This window comes from Symphalangus syndactylus, chromosome 23 (genome assembly GCF_028878055.3).
Source record: "Symphalangus syndactylus isolate Jambi chromosome 23, NHGRI_mSymSyn1-v2.1_pri, whole genome shotgun sequence".
Classification (NCBI taxonomy): Eukaryota; Metazoa; Chordata; class Mammalia; order Primates; family Hylobatidae; genus Symphalangus; species Symphalangus syndactylus.
Genome location: NC_072445.2, coordinates 25,800,275 through 25,819,421, shown reverse-complemented (window position 1 = coordinate 25,819,421; position 19,147 = coordinate 25,800,275). Strand labels below are relative to the sequence as shown.

Here is a 19,147-nt window from a genome sequence, read left to right as displayed (position 1 = left end):
AAGGCAGGTGGGAGGCCAAGGCAGGTGGATCTCTTGAGGCCAGGAGTTCAAGACCAGCCTGGCCAACATGATGAAACCCCATCTCTACTAGAAGTACAAAAATTAGCCGGGTGTGGTGGTGCATACCTGTAATCCTAGCTATTCGGGAGGCTGAGGCAGGAGAATCACGTGAGCCCGGGAGGCAGAGGCTGCAGTGAACTAAGATCTTGCCACTGCACTCCGGTCTGGACGATGGGAGTGAAACCCTGTCGCAAAAAAAATAAAAATAAAAAATAAAAATAGTGTCCCATTGCCAGCGGTTACGTTGATGAAGTTAATTATTATCATATGGTGTTAGTATTCTTTTATTTGAGGAGCATATCTCCATCAGTCAGGGTCCCAACAGGAAACAGGTGGGGTAATTGAGGAACGGTTATGTAGGCACTATTAACAAGGGCGTGGACTGGCTCAGGAAACAGATAAGGAACAGTAAAGCATTCTAAGGCTTGCAGACGTGGGAAGATATCCCTAAGCTTGAAGGGGCTGAGGATAGCATGGATCTAGAACTAAGAGGGAAGGGAGAGAGAGGAAATACCGCTGAGAGCTGTGGTTGAAGGGGAGGGGCTGGAGCTTTGGTGGAGGGTTGCAGTCACTGCCAGAACTGTCCAGCAGGAAAGGAGCCAGGTGACGAATACCCCTTTCATGCTCTCTCCTGTTCTGCAGATTCCATCGGAGGCCCACTGAAGTACTCCATAAAGGTGAAGCTGTCTGTTCTGGGACACAGGGTAGGATGGAGCATTGTGCAGCCCAGTAGAACTTACAGATGCTATTCTGCCTTCTGTTTGAATCCTACCTCATATATGACAACAGGCAATCAAAGGGTGGCAAAGCTAAACTGATGTCCCTACTACCATCTCTGAGAATAGGACTTTTGGACAGACGTTTCCTGATTGTAATAAGCCAAATAGTGCAACACATCTAACTTTAAGCTACTTTTGCCCTGATTTCTGGTGAGACTTAGAATCACCCTTGCTTCCTAAAGTGATGGCGTATTAAATGCTTCCACTTCCATCTTTTGGCTGGTTCAGATAATACTCAAGCACCACTTAAACCCATTTCCTTCTCTTGCCCCAGTGCTTTGCACACTAGCCCTCAGGGACCAAGAGGAGTTTCTGGTGCAGCATAAATGGGATTCTAATCACCGTGTCTAATTACTGCTAGTCTTTGAATATCTATATCCAACAGGAAATGGCTTTCTTGACGGTTTCACATGCAGGAGCTTGGACTCACGTATCTGTTAGGTAACTGATGAAATTTAATTGTTTAATTATGAAATATGAGATGGTTTTTTAGAGTTTTGTGGCTGAAAAGAGTTTCAAATTTTATGTTACAATGTTGCCTCCTTTATACTTTGAGGGAGACAATCATTTCTTTATCTTGGCTTGAATCATTGTGGGAAGCAAAGCTTTGAAATGTGCACCATGCTGGAATAGATGATATCCCCATTGATGAACTCGGGAGACAGACAGTTGATTTTGGGCAGCTTTTGGAAGGAAGGAAGGGAGGAAGGGAGGGAAGGAGGGAAGGAAGGGAAGGAAAGCTTTAAGGGGTCTGAGGGCCAGATATACTTTCTTCCATTTTAGACTAGTTCGTTTGAAACAAATGGGCATGGCTGAGATCTGAAGTTGGACCACACAGTGGACAGCCCCCGTAAAGCCGTCGTGACTATCCTAAGCTAAACCATTGTATCTCTAGGCCTTCTCCAGTCCTTTCTCAGTGCCATTATGATTCTGTTCTAACCCTCACCTGCCCCCTTTAATCCACTTTCTGTACATCTTTCTGGCTCAAATCACCCCCTCCCAGAAATCTTCTCAGAGAAGGTCCAGAAATCTCCAAACCCAGGGCACTAACAGATGTTTTTTGGGTCTCTCCTTTTTGCCAAGAACACTGTGGATATGGAGATAAATAAAGACATGGTCTCTGCCCTGGAGAAAGCAAAGGAGCTTCCACTTGCCCTTTGCCTAACGCTGTCCTGATCTATGACATCTCTTGTCTTAAAATGAACCCTTTATACATCAAGGTCTCATTTTGATCATTAGATCTTAGGCACATCGTTCAGGTAGCATGGTGATTAACAGTCCAGATGTCACGGTCAGATGGATCTTGGATTCTAGTCCTGCTTCTGGGGCTTATTAACCATGTGCCTTGGGGCGTGTTGCTTAAGCTTTTTTGGGCCTCACTTTTCTGCACATTAGGGCCTCTGGGAGCATTAAGTGAGATCATTTCTGTAAGTGTTCAGAGCAGTTCCTGGCAGGTGATAGAAGTTCAGTGAATAGTAGTCATGTAGCAGTTCCTTATAGAGTTGGAGGTTAGATGAGGTAATCCTGTTTGGCGTTTAGCACAATGCCTGGCATTTCATAAGATCTCACATGTTAGATGTCATTGTGGCTCCTTGCAGGGTTGCTGAGGATTATTTGATGTAATTGTGTAAAGTGCCTTTACCTTGCCTGGCTTGCAGTAAATATTCAAAGAAGAGTGGTTGGTTTTATCGTCTTCGTGATAATGAAGTTGGAGTAGATGTATAGCCTGACTCTGGATTCTGGTCCTGAGCCTTTGAGAGAAGGAAGTGGGTCTTGTAATTGCTTTCATCTCCAGTAGCATTGTGCCTTGCCCAGAGCATGTGCTCAATATTTTGTGATTGAAGAATTGATTTTTAAAAATGTTTATATTTTGTTTTGTAGGGACAGTGCTTAACAAAGACATATTACTAGGGTGTGAAAGTGTCTTATCAGCCAGCTTTGTGCACATGAACAGAAGCACACAAACACACCATACTTCTAATGCTTTCTGTGACATATCTGTTTAGAAAACCCGGTGTGGCCATTGTCAGATCTGGAATTGCCCCATGGTTATGGCAGCAGTCACTGCGGCTGTAGAATGTGAATGTGGATCCTGGCCCATGGCCAGGTGCTTATCTGCATGTCTGTGGGTTCTGATTCTGAACTCTATCAGTCCAGCCGATGCAGTAAAGGCTGACAGGCTGAGAGGAGACCGGAGGCCTCCCGTGGCCCTCCACCCCTTTGGCACCCTGACAGTTCTCCGCCTGGAAACGTGCAGAACAGTCATCCCTTGTAAATCCATCCAGGTGGCCCTGCCTGTCCCTCTAGAGAAATGAATGAAAGTAAAGTCACAGCTGCTGAGAGTGGCAGTGTAGCATCGGTTCAAAAGAATTGATTAAATAGCAGAAAATTTCCCAGCCCCTTTGTGAACATAGTGGAGGGAGGATGTTAATTTTGTTTTTGCCTCTCTCCCCTCCAGCTCCTCTGAAAGTACATTAATTCATGGGGTGTTTATTGAGCATCTTCTCCATAGCTGGTGTGTGTATCAAGACAAGGTGTCCAAACTGCACAAGCAGCAAGGGTCTTGGGGAACTGAGAAAGGGCGTGGTCTTAACAAAAGCTGCCCAGGCCCAGTGTTCCCTCTTGGGCATCCCTCTCTGCAGCCCTGGATCTCAGTTCCTGAAGAAATACCCACTGGGTTGGTGTAATTCCCAGGAGATCATCCTCTCTAGGCCCCCTTGTTTTTCTGCATATCCAACCACATTTCTCTCCATGGTCCTTCTCGTCACCACACATGGTCCAAGCTTCTCCCACGCCTCCCTGACTGTCCACTCCTCTCTAGCTCCCGATCTCTTTGCTCTCCTTCAGAGTTGAGCTGCTAGACCGAGCAGTCCACACTTCTGTCTCCACACTCCCACTCCATGCTCACCCATACACACCAGCTCTGCCCCTCCTTTCCTCCAGCTTTGGCAGCATTTACCAGTGACCTCTGGTTTACAAATCTGATGGACACTTCACACATTCATTCCATAAATATTTATTAAGTCCCCACTATGTGCCAAGCGCTATTGTAGGCACTTGGGACCCATCAGAAAACAAAACAAAAACCTGCTCACGGGCTGCTCACATTTCAGTCCTGAGTTGACTGGTCCTACCTGGGGCATCTGCAGGTGTGCAGCTGACTCCTTGCAATGGTCTCCTCCCTGGGCTGCTGGGCTCCTTCTGGGTTTCCTCTGGCCCCTCTGACTGTGCCTTCTCAGCGCCCTTCTCCCCTCTCACACCCCCAGCCATCTACAACACCCTGTGAATATCTGTCATCACCCCTAGCACATTTTATTTAAATTGGACATTTGTGTGTCTGTTTCCCGAACAAGACCTGAGCACCACTTTTGGCCGTTCGCTCACCTTAATTAATTGTGCCATCAAGTCTTTTGAAAATTGCCTAGCACCACCCCAGGTCTGTTGCCACTATGTAAGTCCAGGCCTGGATGATCTCTTCTTGCAGTAACCTAAGTCTCTGTACTGCCTGGCTCACCTCCTGCCTCCAGCCCTTTCTCTGCACTGTGAGCAAGATGAGATTTGTGCAATGGAAATCACCTTGGGTCGTCCCCTGCTTGAAAACCATCAGTGGCTACCTCTCGCGTGTAGGATGAAGTTCGATTTTTTTTTTTTTTTTTATTATACTTTAGGGTTTTAGGGTACATGTGCACAATGTGCAGGTTTGTTACATATGTATCCATGTGCCATGTTGATTTCCTGCACCCATTAACTCGTCATTTAGCATTAGGTGTATCTCCTAATGCTGTCCCTCCCCCCTCCCCCCACCCCACAACAGTCCCCGGAGCGTGATGTTCACCTTCCTGTGTCCATGAGTTCTCATTGTTCAATTCCCACCTATGAGTGAGAACATGCGGTGTTTGGTTTTTTGTCCTTGCGATAGTTTACTGAGAATGATGTTTTCCAGTTTCATCCATGTCCCTACAAAGGACACGAACTCATCATTTTTTATGGCTGCATAGTATTCCATGGTGTATATGTGCCACATTTTCTTAATCCAGTCTATCGTTGTTGGACATTTGGGTTGGTTCCAACTCTTTGCTATTGTGAATAGTGCCGAAGTTCGATTTTTATATCTGCTGCTGTAAAGAGTCCTTCATAGGACCTGCCTTCTGCCAACCTTTCAGCCTCACTACCATCCATACACAGGCCCCTCATTTTCCCAGGGAGTCACTTTCTCCTTTCTCTCTGCTTTAGTGCATGCAGTTCCCTCAGCCTGTAGCACCCTTCCTGCCTCCTGTTTGCCTCTTCAGCCCTTCAGAGTGCAGATCAGGTAGAACGTTGCTGGTGAAGTTTTCCCTGGGGTGGGGCAGCCTCAGTTCTCACAGTCAGGAGCCTCTCCATCGTGAACCGCCCATACTTGCCCTGTGAGAATGATGATTCTGTTGTGTTGTAAATGCCTTTTTTGCATACTGATTTATCTGTCTGGGCTGCACATTTGAGTGGTGGTACCATTCCTACCTGGGATGGTGGTGCCGGGTGTGGGGTTGGAGCAAAATTCCTGAGTGTGGGAGTGGGGGCAAAACATGAAAAGCAAGGTAGGGCCACCTTGGAGTTGGAATGTCAGCATAGGTCCTGATTCTCTCCTGAGCAATAGGGAGCCATGGAGGACTATGGAACAGGGCCTGTGGAATTTTAAGATGGATCTGTTGTCTTTTCCAGGGCTTGGTCAGAGGGAGATGGCAGAAACAGCACCTGGGGGTGGTTCTTCCGGCTGCCCTCGGCAAGGCCATGGCCTTGGTTCCTGCTTGGGGTGTGTGTGCAGTAGGTGGGGGTGGGATTCATAGTAGCAGTGACTAGGAGAATGAAGGAAGAGAACCGTGCTCTCCATTCCTTCCCTACTCCTGCAAGGCCTTGGCAGGAGAGCTGCTTTCCTCTTTCCTTCTCTTTGTGTGTGTCTGTGTCCGCCCCTTCTTATGCTCTTACTCTGTGATTTTCTTACAGAGAGATTATCTGTGCTTGGCAAAAGCTTAAGGTCATTCGTGTCCCGGGCAGTTCCTGTCCCTTCTTGTAGCCCCCTGAAAGAGACTTACTCAGTGGGCCTCGGGTGGGGGACACCTGGCCTCCTGGACCTTGCTCCAAGGCCTGCATTCAGCACCAAGTGGGGTTTTGCACATTGAGCCATGGCCGAGGGTGTCTGATGCCTCCTGTCAACCTCTGAGACCCATCTGTGAGTTCCGATGGGGGTCCAGCCTCTCCATCTGATTTTTGGTTTTCTTCCTGGGCCACCTTTGCCCTGCATGAAGTCACCATCAGATTCCTGGGATGCTAGAGCTTGGAATGGAGACTAGCCTAGCAGGACTGAGAAAAAATCCCCAAGTCTTTTTATATTTTAGTTAAAACCCACTTTCAAGTTAGTCTAATGAGATTTTATATGTATATAACTGTGTATGTGAGAGAGAGAGAAACCTTGGGATATGGTATTTAAATACTGACATTTGCCCAGGCTTTGTTTATTTGGCTTAGGGGTATGCGGAGACTGGTTTGTGGCAAAGTGTGGGGAGTGTTTACCTGAGGCCCTGCCTTTGGTGTTAGATTTGTATTTCCTGTTCATCTGTAGCACATTTTCCTGGGAACTCTTGCCTTTTATGTTGTTATTTTCCTTCTCCACTTTGAAGACGATTCTGAATATCCTCTTGTGAATATTATTTGCTGACAAACAGAGATGTTTGAGTGCTGGATGTTTTTCATTAATGTTCTTGGCCTTGGTTTAAGACGCTGGAATCAAATCATCATCATGAAGTTCCACTTATCGGGGTTCCCTCACGTAGGTGGTCATTGGCCGGTCTTTGTAGACTCAAGCAAGATGGACTCAAACGCCAGTGCCGCGTGTGTTAGGATGCATTTCCCACAAGAGGAGGATGCACTGTTGTAACAGAGAGTGGTAGGAAACCAAGGTGATTCAGAACTTAGACACACATAGCAGAGGTCCCAAGCCTGACCCTGACTTCTAAAGCTACTGGAATGGTACCATGGCCAACTCCATGGGACCCCTCATTTAAGCTCTTTTACTGACACACTCCTCCATGGAGTAGGGATAGTATGGAAACTAGGACACAGAGATCACACATCTAACATTTAAAAAACTCGTATTTTCACTTTCCAGCCCCAGTTTGCTTAGTTTAGTGATAGGCGGAGGTTGACATCCAGGGTCAAGGCCTGTCTTTATGTGCCCCTACACAAATACCCAGAGGAATTTGAAGGCTTCCTGTGAGAATTGGCCTGCAGCCCTGCTGACGGGCCTGGTTTATGGGCCCTGGAGATGGCTTCAGCCTGCTCCATCGCTGTGTGAACTCACGGTTCATTTTCTTTTTTTTTTTTCTTTTTTTTTTTAATTATACTTTAGGTTTTAGGGTACATGTGCACAATGTGCAGGTTTGTTACATATGTATCCATGTGCCACGTTGATTTCCTGCACCCATTAACTCGTCATTTAGCATTAGGTATATCTCCTAATGCTGTCCCTCCCCCCTCCCCCAACCCCACAACAGTCCCCGGAGTGTGATGTTCCCCTTCCTGTGTCCATGAGTTCTCATTGTTCAATTCCCACCTATGAGTGAGAACATGTGGTGTTTGGTTTTTTGTCCTTGCGATAGTTTACTGAGAATGATGTTTTCCAGTTTCATCCATGTCCCTACAAAGGATATGAACTCATCCTTTTTTATGGCTGCATAGTATTCCATGGTGTATATGTGCCACATTTTCAACCTACTCATCTGACAAAGGGCTAATATCCAGAATCTACAATGAACTCAAACATATTTACAAGAAAAAAACAAACAACCCCATCAAAAAGTGGGCAAAGGACATGAACAGACACTTCTCAAAAGAAGACATTTATGCAGCCAAAAAACACATGAAGAAATGCTCCTCATCACTGGCCATCAGAGAAATGCAAATCAAAACCACAGTGAGATACCATCTCACACCAGTTAGAATGGCCATCATTAAAAACTCACGGTTCGTTTTCTTAGCAGGCTCTAATCCACGTGCCTAGCTCTTCAGTCAAAATGTGGGGGTCAACATGTTGATGTTTGAAACTTTCAAGGTGGTGGAGAATAATTTAAAATGGTTGCAGCAGATCACTGTCTGCCAACTCTTGCTTTCTCTAAGAGCAAACAAGCAAATGAAGGCAAATATACCTGGGTCCTGCCTGGTCCAGCTACCCTGAGTCTGTGGAGACCTTGAATAATCCTTTTATTTCCCTGAATACCAGGAAATGCCAGAAGTTCCTTGGGGATGATTCTCCCTGGCACCCACTCTTGTTGCTTGCTGAAGATTAGTGACAGACAGGATGTTGCAGACACATCTATACTGATTAGAATGACCCTCCTCTCTTTTTGCTTTCTGTCTTAACGGAGCAAAAACATCTTTAAAAACTACAGCTGAAATGACACTGTGCTATACCGGTGAGGGGTTTCTTTTCTGTAGTCAAGTCTAAAATATTACCTAATCTCAACTCTCCAAAAATCACTCACAACCTAAAATTTTTCACTCCATAATCCTTTCTTTTTTATGTTATTATTTTTAATGTATCAATGATACTGCATCAGAACAGGTGGCTTTTGGCCAAAAGTAAAAACATTTTGTTCTGACCAATGTGTGTTTTACTCATATCCAAACACAACCGGTAATATGAACTCTGCCCCATGATGCAGGAGAAATAAATATTAAGAATGTCACTATTCTGGAAAATTATTTTGCCTGAGCATTTAAAATTTTTTATGTAGCTTTTAGCTTCCATAAGGAATGGTTTATGAGTATGCTATCCAGATAAGGGGAAAAGCTACTTGGTGGGGGCAGGTGCTTGTGAGTGAGAGTGAAGTATATAATCAAGTGGTAAGTATTAGAAATACCTAGTCAGTGCTTTTTTTTAGGGGAGGATGAGAATATATATATTAAGGCTCTCAAAGAAGTAATGCATTTACTTCAGGCAAATTCCTATGTTTTATATAAGGCTATCTATAAAGCACGTAGAAGGCCAAGTTCAAGCTATACCAGCATAAATTGCATAAATACACAGTCTTCTTAAAGTTATAATTAACTTGTGGATATGAAGGCAGTGGGGAAGGGCTTTCCCTAGGCCACCCTCTGTTTTTCAGTGCCCAATTAATTTCCCAAATTGGAGATGTATATTATGGCAAGTTCAAGCTTTATTCTCTTTTTTAAGAAGCCCAACTTCAAAAGATTTTTTAAACCCTTTATTGTGACTCTTTCTACATTCCTCTGTATCCCAATATGAAGTTTAGACTTTTAAATCGATGACTGTAACTAACCAAGTAATATAATTTTATTGTGGCTATTCAAATTGCGAGTTTTTTTCATAAATACACAATGTCACTTTTAATCTAAAACTGCTATCAAAACTGTTAATAGTGAGTCTATTCAACATCGTGATCACAGGCTTGTAGAGCATCTGTTGTGTGCGTGTTTATCTTTGCCTGATTTTTGTATCAAGGCAGTTTTTCAGGTGAAAAACCAGAATCTCTAGGCGTTGCTAAAAGCCACACAGAAAGGTACTGTCAGAACTCTGCCCCCTGCGATTCAGGCGCTCAGCCCTCACAGCCAGCCTCTGGCCCTTCAAAACGGAGATTTTCAGAAAGCACAAGTGAAAAGCGTCTTTGTTTCGGCTGTATCTGCCTTTTATCGAGCAGTGGAGGGGCTGCAAACCCACGTCCATCACACCCTGACCACATACCTGGCGCATGCAGGTGATCAGTGGGCTTGGGACATAAACACTCCAGGAAAAAAGGCTAAAAGACTCTTTTGTTAAAAAAAAAAAACAAAACCCGAAAATCTCTTCCCCACCAATTGGGCGTAACTTTCCAAGGTTTTCTTGTCTGCCTGAAATTTTCCTATTCACTTCCTCTGCAGAAAGATGCAAAATCAGTCTGGGGAAAGCCTTAGTGAAGACCCTTTGGCTTCCAAAAACAGGCCAAGCTGGGAGAAGAAGGGAAGTTTTAGGTACCTAGTTTCCCAGCCTCAGCAGGACCTGTCACTTGGCTTTACCCTGTGTTTCTCAGGAAGAAAAAATGCGGGTCCTCGCTGTCAGTCGTGGGACATATGTGTCTCTGTGTTTTGTCCTTTAGGTGGGAGGGGTGGTGTCCATGGGACAGAAGTCATTAAGAGCAGAGCTGCTCCTGTGAAAATAAGGCCTTCTGTACCCTGTCTGCCCCCAGGGGCTGGTCTGCCCACACAGCCCCTTCCAAGTGCCAATGCATGGATGTGTCTGCCAAGAAAAAAAAAACAAAAAACAATAAACCGAACCAAAGGATTTAATACTTAAAGGAGAAGCCATGAAACTGCTTTCATCACAGTTCTTCTCTTTCATCTTTGGTGACCGGCTAACAACTTGCAGTGAAAGGAGAACCTATCTGGACATCTGGAAGCCTAGGTGTACCCAGTGCCTGTGGCTGGCAGGTGGTGGATTAACCCGAGAGGCCTTATTTTCTTGCTCTGTCAGACATAGATGATACCCAGACCTTATCTTCACAGAGTTGAAGAAGCAACAATATATTTTAAACTTCTGGAAAGACCTCTTAGAAAGTTTGTCAGTGTAAGGTTGCGTTTTGGGCATTGGAAAGTAAGTAGAATCAGGTAAAGTTTGCCTTTGCGAGCTGAGGGTGAGAAGGACCTTTAAGGACATTCGTTCTGAGCTGCTCCTTTGCTTTATCCCTCCCATGCTTATCTGTGAAATGGGGACATGATTAGTACCTATCTTGTAGGGTCATTGTGGGGATGACATGAGATAGACTTATGTGAAGCCCTCGGACTCATGCCTGGCACCGACTAAGCACTTGATAACATTAACTGTTGTTGTCGTTGTTAATGGATGAGTGAACGGGTCTAGAGAGGTGAAACGTCCTGCCCAAGGTCACCCAGCTGGCCCACAGCAGACTTGGGACTGGAATCCACATCCACCATGCTTAGCTGGAAGCGGCTATTTCACCAGCATCCTTGGTCTAGTTGCAGCCAAGAGCTCAGGTTCATGTGCCCCTAATACAGCATGGCATGTGCAACAGTTTTGGTTTGTTATGGCTACACAAGCATGCTCAAGGCCTTTGCCTTTGTGTTTGATGCCCTGTTTTAGTTAAAAATTTAATGAAACTTTCTCTCTTTCTCACTGTCTCTTTCTCTCTGTGTATATGTGTGTGTGTGATGTGACCCTTCCTACATACTTCAGTGTTCTCCTTTTACATTAGTGTATTAGCACGTTGTCACTTTTAACCTTTTACCCACTGAGCTTGGCATTTAAAATGCTATTAAACTCAATAGTGTTTCCTATAAACAGCCTTAGAGGGATGAGAAATAATTGGAATGACATTTTTAATAGGCTCCTGGTTCTCAGCCCTGTGTGCTATAGGAACTCAGCTGGTGCTCGCAGAGAGGGACTTGTTAGTGGTCTCATCCGTAGTCTGAGGTCGGGAGAGGGTCATGGAGTGAAGATTTGGGGTGCTAAAGGACCTTTTAAGGCACAGAAGAAGGCTGAAGAAGTAAGTCTGCTCTTGACTAGTGCTTTTTGCTTTTTTAATGGATGGACGTGGTCAGTCTAGAAGCTGATCACTCCTTCAGGTGGCTGCAGAAAAGCTTGGAGCCAAACTTCTGGCCACCTTTAGCCAATGAGTAGGACTTCCTGGAATGCGTTTTTGTGGATCAGCCTCATTCCTTGCTTTTCTTTGCCTAAAATGCATATTTTTTGTGTTCTTTCCTGCTTCCATTTTACATTACCATTCTATTCTATGTGCAGTATTGTGCACCTCCTAAGTTTGTTTTTAGGACAAGGTTTTTAAAAAATCAAGTTGAATGTTGCCTTTTCTGCTTGTATAGTTGTGAGGTCTCGGGAGCCTACTTTATCTCTCTGTGCCACAAATTTGGCTTTTTCATCTATAAACCAGGGAAACTGACACCATCTTGTTGAGTCATGGTAATGTGGGAGCAAGCATGGCTGTTTACAGAGAAAGTTGCACTTTTTAGAATGGCTTCTGCTGCTACTACCAGGGGGGCTAGGGATGGAAAAATACTGGGATCTAGTATTTTTGTCACGATTATGGTCGTAGATCCTGTTCTCTCAGAATCATGTTCAGAAAACACGTTAAGCATTCATCTGCAGTCACTAAATATTATAGCTGCTTACAGTATGAGTTTGTCAAATAGGAATTGATGAGAAACCTACTATTCACCCAGCTCTGGGACAGACCGAGAGAGAGAGGACATACATAGAAGAATAATCGTGGACAGATGACAGGATGAGGGTCAGATAGCTGAGCACAGCACCGACTCTCTCCTGCTTAGTTGCTGTGTTCATTTAAGCATTTGCTGAGTGCCACTCTGTTCTGGGACAGTTTGAAGCCGTCCATGGATGTGCGCCTCAAACAAGGCAAGTCAGATCATCAAGGCAGGTCAGATCGCCACGCCCCTACAGCTTATGTTTCCCCAAGGAAGAGACAGTTTAAAAATAAAGATAAATGCTTTAGAGCTGTACACTTAAAATGGTTGATGTTTTTTTTTGTTGTTGTTGTGTAAATTATACCTGAATACAGTTGTTATAAAAGAAAAAAAATCTTGGCCCTCATGTTGCCGACGTTCAGGTTTGCCCTGATACGTTTGATCCTTATTATTTGTGGATTTTGTTTTTGCAAATTCGCTTACTTGCTGAGATTTATTTGTAACCCCCAAATCAGCTTCCTTGGTCATTCACAGAGATGTGCAGAGCTGCAAACACTTTTGGGTTGCCCAACACTCACATTCCCAGTTGAGGCCAAACAAGGCGACACTCTGCCTCCCGTTCCGGCTCTCATCCTGTAGACAGATGTCCTTTTCAGTCTCTTTAGTGCCACATTTTTTGCATTTTTATGCTGCTTTTTGGTGATTTCACTATTTAAAACTGGCCCCCAACTGTCATGCAGAAGTGCTGTCTAGCGTCCTAAGCGAAGGATGACTACGATGTGCCTCATGGAGATAGCATATGTGGTTAGATAAGCTTTATTTTGGCATGAGTTATAGCACTGTTGGCCATGAATTCCATGTTAATGAATCAACAATATATGTTAAATTAGGTGCCTTTAAACAGAAACACACATAAAACAAGGTTATGAATTGATCTGTTGACAAAAATGGGACCAGAGGCTTGCAGAAACCTAACCCTGTATTTCTCCCAGGAGCAAGGTTTCAGTGTTCACTAGTTCAGTGTTTGCAGTGACTTGAGAGAACATAACTCGTGTGCATGATGACAGTTAACTGTATATGTTGGGTGAGGGCAAGAATATATGTAGAGCCCACATACCAGATGTCTATCTTCCTTTAAAAAAAATGCAAAAGTTCTCAGACTTGGCAGCGCATCGGAATGCTCTGGGGAGTTTGACAAAATGCCCATGCCCCCAAGAGTCTGGTTTAATTGGCTGGGGCGTGGCACAGGCAGAGAGATTTTAGAAGCTCCCCCAGGGATTCTAATGTGCAGCCGAAGTTGAACACCAGCGCTCTTCACATTGAATGGTAATGTGTCTTAGAAGTGGACCCTGGCCAACTGAAGGAGGCTCTCTGGGGGCCAGCAGCACCTCCTCATACCCGCCCAAGATCCAGAGCCCAGGGGAGGGTGTCCGGTTGGCCCGGCTCCTGCCCTGAGGAGAGGTTCTATCCCCTCCATCCTCCCATCCCCTGTAGTGACCCCACACACATCCGATGCCCACACACATCCGATGCCCACACACAGCTGGAGAGAGGCTTCCCTCAGGAAACCCTGGTGCCATTAAGAGAGGAGAATGGATGGCAGACAGCCCAAGCCCCACAGAGGTCCACTCCACCCTGTGCTCTAAAAGACATGTGCATTTCCCGAATGAAATCAAGTGGGAGATATGTGCCTAGGCAGAGTAGAGTGTTGGTTAATGCCTGCCTGCCTTCCTCCTGGCTCCTCCTTTCTCTCATTTCTTCCAACTCCTCTGATCTTCCTTCACAGGGATTTCAGGCTGAGAAGATGAGGTTTATTTTCAGAGGAGTCATGTCAGACAATATGAAGTGTTAGGTGGTTGGGCCAGGAATGACCTATATGAGCAGAGTTCAGACAGGGAGAGCCAACATGGCTAGTGTGGTCAGGAGGGGCTTTGTGGCAGAGCTGGATTCAGGTGGCTTAGTGCCTGGACAGGTCTCACAGAGAAGGCCATTGGTGATAGAGAACAGCCTGAATGATGGCACTGGGGCAGCTCCCATGACAGAGGGGGGAATAAGTAAAGCTGAGTGAAGCTGACTTGGCTTTTGATTTTTCATCTTAAGCAACGAGCCGTTACTGAGCACTTACCGTGTGCATCTGGGCTCCTTACCTAAGAGGGGCTGCGAGGATAAATGGGACAGGACAGCACGGTCCCTGCCTGTGGGACTGTGAGGAGTCCGATGAGAACTGTGGAGGAGGTGAGAGCCTGATGCGAACTATGAACAAGGGTATGGAAATGATAAAAACAGCAGAGCATGGCACACAGTGCATCCGGCAAGCAGAGATCATGCCCCTTGAACAGCTGGGAATGGCTTCACAGAGGTTACAACTGAGGTGGGCCATGAAGGGATGCGTGAGATTCTAATCAGGAGAACTGTGTGTGTGTGGTGGTGGGTATAGGAAAGATAGGACACAAATGAGAGGGGCTAAAACTCCCCAAAGGAAGTAGTGAGTAGAATGTATTGGCTGAAACCCAGCACATATGTTCTAAAGAAAATACAGGCAGTTGGACAGGAAGGTAGGTTGAGAACACTGAAAAAGGTCTTGACCAAAGGTAATAAGGTTTTAGGGTGGGGATTAGGAAGACCTGTATATTCGGATAGGGCTCGGTGTTTTCTATCACTCCTCTCAGCTAATCTCATTTGGGTTTTTCCCCGCAAGCCTGATAGGACATGTCTAAGGCTGCAGCACAAAGACACGAGAAGGCTCGTCCTGCATCTCTGTGTACAGAGTAGATGACACCCACTGAGTGGGATGGGTCTTGTTGACCAGGGGAGTGGGGAGATTTGCTCTTTAAAGGAGAGGGTTGTCTCTAGAGGTAGCTGAGGATAGTGACCTCTCACTGGCATGTCTGGGCAACACAGGGCGTCTGTGATGTATCACTCACTCATTTCCATGCTGCCTTTGCCACTGTCCAGTGTGTTTGTCCTTGTCCTCCACCCTATCCCTTACATGTGCATCCTTCAAACCTCTGTTAGAGAAGAACCAGCACCCCTTTATTGACGAGGTGTCTCCAGAGGGCGCTTGGGAAAGGCCTGATCCTGGGCCTCCTCCTCACCTGGCCTTGATGCAGGTTTCAGAACAGTGTGGATGGTGGTTCTCAGGCCCACCTGCACATCCGAAACCTCTGGGGAGCTTTGAATAACGCTAGCAGCTGGGCCAGCGCCACACCAGTCTGTAGTACCCAAACTAGCTGAGTTATTACAAACATCCCTGATTTTATGGACAAGCAGACTGAGGCTCAGCGTATAAGATTACTTGCTGGTAGTTACATAGCAAGACAATGGTAGGGCTGGCATTTGAACCGAGGTAGTTGATTCTTGAGTCCAAGCTTCAAACCCCCAGGTTTTGTCATCCCTCCCCTGCTGGCTAAACTGTCACAGTACTGATTTGGCCATTCATAACTAGGTGGCAACCACAGTTTTTTGTTTCACAGCACAACTAAGATTTTAAAGGCAGTTTTTGAAATAAACAAACCAGCAATGTGGGATGTTACTTCTGGCCCCATGCCTCCCAGTAAGGTAGATGTGAAATTAGCAGCTGGAATTCTCTGTTTCTGAAGCTCAGGTGTCAACTTTCAGGGCTGCTCTCCAATGCACAGGCAGCCAAAGTGCTGGGGAAACCTCAGCTAGGCCCTAACCTTCTTGAAGGTTGTGACTTTATTTATTAGTTTCTGTCTTCCACAATGCTGATGCACAGAACTAAACTGATAAATATCTGAATGAATGAATGGCCGACAGATTTGTACTATTCACTTGTGAGCTCCCGTCCTGCCACGCACAGCTTGTTTCATCTCATCTGCAGTGAGTACCAGTCTAGATACCATCTGAGTCCGAGGGTACAGGTATTGAGAGGTATGTCATTAAAGAAAAATAGAACAAAAACTAGTGCTAACTCTGCATTAGGCGGAACCCTGCAGTCAAGAGGTTTGAGGGTCTAAGATGTAAAAGGGGCAGTTAGCAGCTTCCACTTGTTTCTTTTGATGTGGCCAAAAGCTAAACTGGAACTCTTTTCCTTTGTTTTACAGGTCACAGCCAAGACTGCCTTTCTATTTATTTTACCTCAGTATAACATTAGCGTGCCTACAGCAGGTAAGAATCACTGGTCTCCATCTTCTCCTGGCCCTGTTAACCCTGAAGGACCTGGAAAGCTTCTTTTTCCCCATCTGCGTACAATTTTTTTTTCCCCCATGATGGAGTCTCTGCTCTGTCACCCAGACTGGAGTGCAGTGACGCAATCTTGGCTCGTTGCAACCTCCACATCCCAGGTTCAAGCAGTTCTCCTACCTCAGCCTCACAAGTAGCTGGGATTACAGGCGTGTGCCACCACGCCCTGCTAATTTTTGTATTAGTAGAGAAGGAATTTCACCATGTTGGCCAGGCTGGTCTCGAACTCCTGACCTCGTGATCTACCCGCCTTGGCCTCCCAAAGTGCTGGGATTACAGGCATGAGCCACCACGCCTAGCTGTGTACAATCTTTTTAGATATTTAAACCAGCCTCTGGCAGCCTCCACCACTGAGATTGCAGTGGTGCAGCATTAACAGCTAAGAACTTCCCTCTCTTCTGCTCTCTCTCTTCTTCATCAGAAGAGGACCTGCTGCACCACGTGGTGCCTCGTGCAGCTCCTACTCCTCTCTCCAAAGCATCTAACATTGAGTTTTGTTGGAGACAGGATGTGAGGCATCATGACCATTGATCTGTTCTCCAGAGCATGGCTTCCTTTTAACATTTTCCATGAGGAGAATGGGCAGGATGTTACGTTTTGGTAGTGCATGGAAGCATGGTTGGGGCCCAAGGTGCTGCACTCTGACTAGGTTGGGGTAAGGACTAAACCTCAGGTCCAGCCACAAGTCTTGTCACAGGACTGTTGTTAAGGCCCACTGACTAGAGCTGCTGCATCACCAGCTTCCCCCATAGTGGCTGAGCATTTCCAAGCACTTACAGGGAGCCCAGCCAGCATCATGCCAGGTAGCAGAGCGGCCTCACAGGCAGTTCCCAGTACAGTTGAGGGGCTACAGCTCAAGGAGCAGCAGGGCCAGGCAGGTAAATCGCTGAACTGGACAGGAGAGAGGGTCTATCTAAAGGAGTAGCTGCTGCTCACTTCCAGCCAATTGTCACATAGGAGTGTAAACCCTGTGTACCTAAGAGCTTCCTTTTCCACTCCCCACAAAAGAATCCACAGAAATCTCTTTTTAGGTAGAAATACTCTGATTTTTAAATGTTGCCAACTACTTTAGAAATTCTGCAAACACCATGCGTGTCAACATTGTGTAAATCAAACCAACACATCTGAAGGCCGAGTCCAGCCCTCGGGCACAGGTCTGCAACTTTGGGTTTCTCGGATCCCGCCACCAGCACCTGAGTATCACTCCTTTCTCAGTGGCAAAGTCCTGGATGGCCTCTTGATGAACAAAGGAAGGACTTTTGTTTGCTGAACCTAGTTCTCTCCTCTTTATTCTTTTTTTGTTTTTGTTGTTGTTGTTTGTTTGTTTGTTTGGATGGAGTTTCACTCTTGCTGCCCAGGCTGGAGTGCAATGGCGCGATCTCGACTCACTGCAACCTCTGCCTCCCGGGTTGAAGCGATTCTCCCGCCTCAGCCTCCCAAGTAGCTGGGGTTACAGGCATGCGCCACCATGCCAGGCTAATTTTATGTTTTTAGTAGAGACAGGGTTTCTCCATTTTGGTCAGGCTGGTCTCGAACTCCCGACCTCAGGTGATCTGCCCACCTTGGCCTCCCAAAGTGCTGGGATTACAGGCGTGAGCCACTGTGCCCAGCCTTTTTTTTTTTTTGGATGGAGTTTCGCTCTTGTTGCCCAGGCTGGAGTACAATGGCGCGATCTTGGCTCACTGTAACCTCCACCTCCCGGGTTCAAGTGATTCTCCTGCCTCAGCCTCCCAAGTAATTACAGGTATGCGCCACCATGCCCGACTAATTTTTTGTATTTAGTAGAGAAGGGGTTTCAGCATGTTAGTCAGGCTGGTTTTGTACTCCTGACCTCAGGTAATCTACCTGCCTCAGCCTCCCAAAGTGCTGGGATTACAGGCAGGTGCCACTGCACCCAGCCTTTTCCTCTTTATAGTAGAGAAGTGACTTGTCTTGACTTTAAGGTGAGATTCTTTTCCTTGTCTGGCTCTGCCAGCTACTAGCTAAAGGTCTTTGGGGGCAAATTCCTGAAGCTGTGGCTCATGGAGGATATAGCCATGAATCTTTCCTGGGCCCGCCATCCCGTGCAGTCACTGTGGCCAGGCTTGGAAGGAAGCCATGCTTTTCTGGGGCAACCAAGTCAGTTTCTTCGTCTGAGAGTCAAACTGAGGGATATTGGCAAGAGAGGAAGAAAGCTCCATGCTACTAAAGAGACTGGAGAGCATCTCTGCCCTCAGTGGGCCAGGAAACATGTGGCCAGCACCAGTGGTCAGGAAGCAGACAGATGCCCGCTCATCCCAGGGCACACTCTAGTGCTGGAGGGCACGTGGATGATGTGGCTCAGGGCTATGTGTTCTAAGTCAAATCTGGGCTTATTACTCTTGCCTCTTGAAAATCCTAATAACAGAGACTTGGCTGTACTCAAGATTTACTGATTTACTTTTTAGTTTAAAAAAACTCTAAAATATATATAACATAAAATGTACCATTGTAACCATTTGTAAGTGTGTAACTTAGTGGCATTAGGTACATTCACATTGTTGTGCTACCATCACCACTATCTATCTCCAGAACTCTTTTCATCTTGCAGATTGAAACTCTGCCCACCAAACCCTAACTCCCCTTTCCCCACCCCCTCTAGCCCCCGACAGCCCCCATTCCATTTTCTGTCTGTGAATTTGACTACCTTAGGTACCTCATATAAGTGAAATCATATATAGTATTTGACCTTTTGTGACTAGTTAAAATTTATTCTTTTTTTTTGAGACGGAGTCTCACTCTGTCACCCAGGTTGGAGTGCAGTGGCGCGATCGTGGCTCACTGCAAGCTCCGCCTCCCGGGTTCACGCCATTCTCCTGCCTCAGCCTCTCCGAGTAGCTGGGACTACAGGCGCCCACCACCACGCCCGGCTAAATTTTTGTATT

The 19,147-nt window shown here is 46.0% G+C and overlaps 1 protein-coding gene across 1 annotated transcript in view; it reads left to right on the top strand.

Annotated features, from left to right (window-relative positions):
* The window catches only part of TRAM2 (translocation associated membrane protein 2), an 81,853-nt gene that overhangs the window by 26,659 nt on the left and 36,047 nt on the right, over nt 1-19,147 (top strand). Inside the window, exon 2 of the mRNA XM_055264455.2 lies at nt 16,106-16,169. Within this exon, the coding sequence (XP_055120430.1) occupies nt 16,106-16,169 (64 nt within the window). The remainder of the gene's footprint in view (nt 1-16,105; nt 16,170-19,147) is intronic.